General features: G+C 49.6%; 1 protein-coding gene across 1 annotated transcript in view; it reads left to right on the forward strand.

The window, feature by feature from the left end:
* The window catches only part of LOC129408353 (verrucotoxin subunit beta-like), a 4711-nt gene extending 1366 nt beyond the window's left edge, over window positions 1-3345 (forward strand). The window contains exons 2-3 of the mRNA XM_055151754.1: window positions 1088-1187; window positions 1281-3345. Coding sequence (XP_055007729.1) covers window positions 1088-1187; window positions 1281-3316 — 2136 coding nt within the window. The 3' untranslated portion in view covers window positions 3317-3345. The remainder of the gene's footprint in view (window positions 1-1087; window positions 1188-1280) is intronic.
* Window positions 3346-4618: the final 1273 nt, after the last annotated feature.

The raw sequence follows: 4618 nt of genomic DNA on the forward strand, positions 1-4618 counted from the left end.
ATCATCGACCTCCGGCCTAGGGTGTCCTGGTGCCACGTGCACTTATGGACACCCTTGTGCTCGAACATGGTGTTTGTTATGGACAAACCGTGACTAGCACAGAAGTCCAATAACAAAACACCACTCGGGTTCAGATCAGGGAGGCTGTTCCTCCCAATCACCCCTCTCCAAGTGTCACTGTCGTTGCCCACGTGGGCGTTGAAGTCCCCCAGGAGAACAACGGAGTCCCCGGTCGGTGCACTGTCTAGTACCCCTCCCAGGGACTCCAAGAAGGCCGGGTACTCGAGTACTCTACACTGCTGTTTGGCCCGTAGGCCGACACCACAGTGAGAGACCTGTCCCCGACCCGAAGGCACAGGGACGCGACCCTCTCGTTCACCGGGGTGAACTCCAACACACAGTGGCTGAGCTGTGGGGCAATGAGCCCACACCAGCCCGCCGCCGCTCCCCGCGGCCAACGCCAGAGAAATGGAGAATCCAGCCCTCTCAAGGAGTTGGGTTCTAGAGCCCAAACTGTGCTGGAGGTGAGGCCGACTATATCTAGTCGGTAACGCTCAACCTCCCGCACAAGTTCAGGCTCCTTCCCCCAGCGAGGTGACATTCCATGTCCCAGAGCCAGTATCCATGTCCGGAGATCTGGTCATTGAGGGCCCCGCCTTCGACTGCTGCCCCAATCTCTGTACCAGTCTCATATGGATCCTCCTGCAGGTGGTGGGCCCACGGAAGGGAGGCCCCACGTCGCTCGTTCAAGCTGTGTCCGGCTGGGCCCCGTGGTTAAAGGCCCGGCCACAAGACGCTCGCCTTCGAGCACCCACCCCAGGCCTGGCTCCAGGGTGGGGCCCCAGTAACGCCGATCCAGGCGACGTAACCGGCCTCTGATTAGAACTCATCATGTGGGGGTTCTGAACTGTTCTTCGTCTGACCCGTCCCCCAGGACCTGTTTGCCTTGAGTGACCAAACCCTCCACCACGATAAGGTGACGGTTCAAGGGGAGGGGTACCATAGCCATAAATATAGAAAAAACAGTTAATGTTGACACTTCTATAAAAAGAGTAAATACTAACGTGCATGTTCTCCCTGTGCTCAGATGGCTTCAGACTGTAACTCACCTGTGGAGATGGCGGCTCTGGGTCGGTCTTTTCTCCTGGGCATGTTTTACGACTGCAGATCTGACACACTGGTCCCAGGTACGTCTGAAAGAGAACGGTATTCTACATGTATCTCGTCTTTATTAGAATCACTTTATATTTATTCATCCAAATAAACCTCTTGTTTTTCAGGCCTGACTTTCTGGGACCAGGAGAAGCTGGACAAAGACATGAGAGTGACTCCTAAACCCAGCACTCAGTGTCAGATCGTGGCATCTGATCACCTCTCTGAGAAGGCCTCTTCACTCGGAGTGGAGGCTGGACTTAAAGCCAGTTTTATGAGTGGACTTGTGAAGGTTCAAGGGTCAGCAAAATATCTGAACGATAAGAAAAGTTCCAGAAGACAGGCCCGAGTCACTCTGCAGTACAAAACTACAACAGAGTTTAAAACACTGACCATGAACCAGCTCAGCAAAGACAACTTAAAGCACCACGAGGTCATTGACAAAGGTCTAGCCACACATGTAGTAACAGCCATCCTCTACGGAGCCCAGGCCTTCTTTGTGTTCGACCAGGAAACATCTGAAGATGAAAATGTCCGAGACATTCAGGGAAACCTGAAGGTGATGATTGAAAAAATTCCACTGATCTCCATTGATGGAAAAGGGAATCTGAAAATGGAGGACAGAGACAGAGAAAAGGTGAACAAGTTCTCCTGCACTTTTCACGGAGATTTCTGTTTAGACAAAAGTCCAACGACATTTGAAGAAGCAGTAAAAGTTTATCAAGACCTGCCCAAACTTCTGGGCCCCAAAGGTGAGAACGCAGTCCCTGTGAGGGTGCACCTGCTGCCCCTCAGCGCCTTAGACTCTGCAGCGTCTAAACTGGTGCGTCACATCAGTCTGAGGTTAGTCTGTGAGACAGAGAACGTCCTGGAGAACTTCAGGGAGCTGGACATGATCTGTAATGATGTCCTGAAGAGTCCTGCAGGGCAGAACTTCTCACACCTTTTTGAAAAAGTCAAAACCTTTAACTCTTTGTGCTCCGAGTTCCTCCTGGGACTCCAGGGAACTCTGGCCACGAAGCTTCCATCGATCAGAGGAGGAGGAGAGGAGGAGGCTGCTCTGGCAGAAGTCCTGAAGAGGGCAGCAGAGAGTCCATTCAGCTCTCACCGTTTGAACCAGTGGATGAACGAGGTCGTTAAGGAGACCAACACCATAAAAGTCCTCACAAAACTGATGAGAAACACAGAATTCGTCTCTTCTGAAAATGACCTCGTAGAGAAGGTGAGTGACTCAGAGAAAGCCCTGGTGTTTGTGTTCACGTCTCTGGAGAGGGCAGAGCCGTACCTCGAAGAACTGAAGAACCACCTACAGGGGATTCAAACCCACGAGTCTGGAGCAGAGCCCACACCCTGGTACAAGACTAAAGATGTGATCCACCGAATGAGACATAAAGCAAAGGTGTTTAGTGACTTTGCAGACGCCAACAAAGACCAGGACACAAAGGCTCTTCGGTTCCTGGCAGTGGGTTTGACTGATGAAAACCACAAAGAAGCAACCATCTATCTTTATGAAGACGGGTTCCTCAGCAGTGAGAGCTTTGAGCTCCCTTCTAAACCAGACTCAGTGACTGTGAGCAGAGCCACAGCGCACAGCGTGAGTCTGCAGGTCAGAGCTCTCTCAGTGGGAGCGGAGAACGTCTGTGGATACAGAGTGGAGTTCTGTGAGAAAGGACAGGAGCAGTGGAAGCAGCAGCTCCAGGCTGAAGCTGGAGAGGTCACAGTGACAGGCCTGATCCCAAACACAGAGTACAGCTTCACAGTGAGAGCCGTCACTGAGGCGGGAGTAGGTCCAGCTGCTCCTCACACCTCCATGAAAACCTTACCCTGCGGCCCTCCAGAAGACCCCAGCGCCATGTCCACCTCCTCAAAGATCTACGCCCGCTGGAGGAGACCTGCACAGGTGGGACCAGGCGCCCAGATCCTCAGATACATCGTGGAGTACGCTGAGACCGGAGACACACTCCAGTGGAGGAGAGAAGAGTCCCATTCTGAGGAGAAGGTGATCTCTGGACTTAAGCCTCGGACAGAGTACATCCTCAGGATCTTCTGTGACTATGGAGAGAACAGAACCAGCTCAGAAAGCTCCACTGTGACCATCACCACCAAAACATTCACTGCAGCAGAACTCACCACTGCCACATTTAGTCGAGCAGAACGCTTTTGAGGAAGAGCATCAAGATTCATTCTGGAATACCAGATATCTACAAACTCCCTGCAGAAGAAGAGGAGGCTGAAGTGTGCGGCGGGCCGAATTTCCAAAAATATGTGTTTGGAAAAGAAAGTCATAAAGAAGATCGTTTCATGATCCTTCTTGGACCTGTGGGATCTGGGAAGATCAGTCTCATCAATGCCATGATCAACTACATCCTGGGAGTCAGATGGACCGACCCGTTTCGGTTTAAAATAAATGATGATGAGACTTCTGACACAGTGGTGTATCAAATAAACCACCAGGAGGGATTCCAGGTTGACTTCTCACTCACCATCATCGACACTCCAGAGTTTGGGGGCAGTGTGGAAGATAGAGAAATCATGAGTCAGATCTTCCACACCTACAATAATTTGGAGAAGAAACAAATGCATGAAGTGTGTGTCGTGCTCCAGTCCTCGGCTCAGCTCCCTCCACACCAGCTGGAAGCTTTAAACTCTCTCTTCTCACCTCAGAACAAAGATTTGGTCAACAACATCAAAATTATGGTGACGTTCGTAGATGCTGAGACGCCTCCAGTTCTTGAGGTCCTCACGGCTGCTGGAGTCCCATGTCCTAAAACAGAGCAGGGTCTGCCAGTCCACTTCAAATTCAACAACTCTGCAGTGTTCGCCCCAAACCAGACCTCTGCCAATCCAGTGGACCAGTTCTTCTGGTGCATGGGAAACACAAACCTGTCGACCTTCTGCACTGACTTACAGGAAACTCAAGCCAAAGATTTTCAGTCAACATTTTTTAAATTATTTGATTTTTTTCAAGAAAGAGATTAGAATAAAAACAAAAAGCAGCAATGCACAACATTAACAACAAAACACTTACATTAAAGGAGAGGTATTATGCAAAATTGACTTTGAAAAGCTTTTAAAGTGTCTGTATCTGATTCATGTAATTAAATAAAATCTGTTATTATAAACCAAAATCAAATCTCCTGTCAATCATTAAAAGTTGTTTTTACACAAATCAACCTGTAAATGACTCTAAATAATCCTCTCGATCCCTTTCAGGACGTGGAGACGATCACAGTCGACGGCTCTGGTTGAAATTCTTCACGATGTTCAAATGGATTTAGATTCTGCTTGACTTGACGGCAGAGTTCCATCTCTCGGTTTTATTCCACTGACTGGAGCGTTGCTTTTGTTTTTCGTCCTCTGTTTGGAGCCGGTTCAGGTCGGACTTTAGTGAAAACAGAGAGAAAACAGTTCTGACAAATATCAAAGCGTGTATGGAGGTCCGCAGGGTTCAGTCCTGGGTCCTCTT

Source organism: Boleophthalmus pectinirostris, unplaced genomic scaffold (genome assembly GCF_026225935.1).
Source record: "Boleophthalmus pectinirostris isolate CB_2022bp ecotype Guang Dong unplaced genomic scaffold, ASM2622593v1 HiC_scaffold_16, whole genome shotgun sequence".
Taxonomy (NCBI): Eukaryota; Metazoa; Chordata; class Actinopteri; order Gobiiformes; family Gobiidae; genus Boleophthalmus; species Boleophthalmus pectinirostris.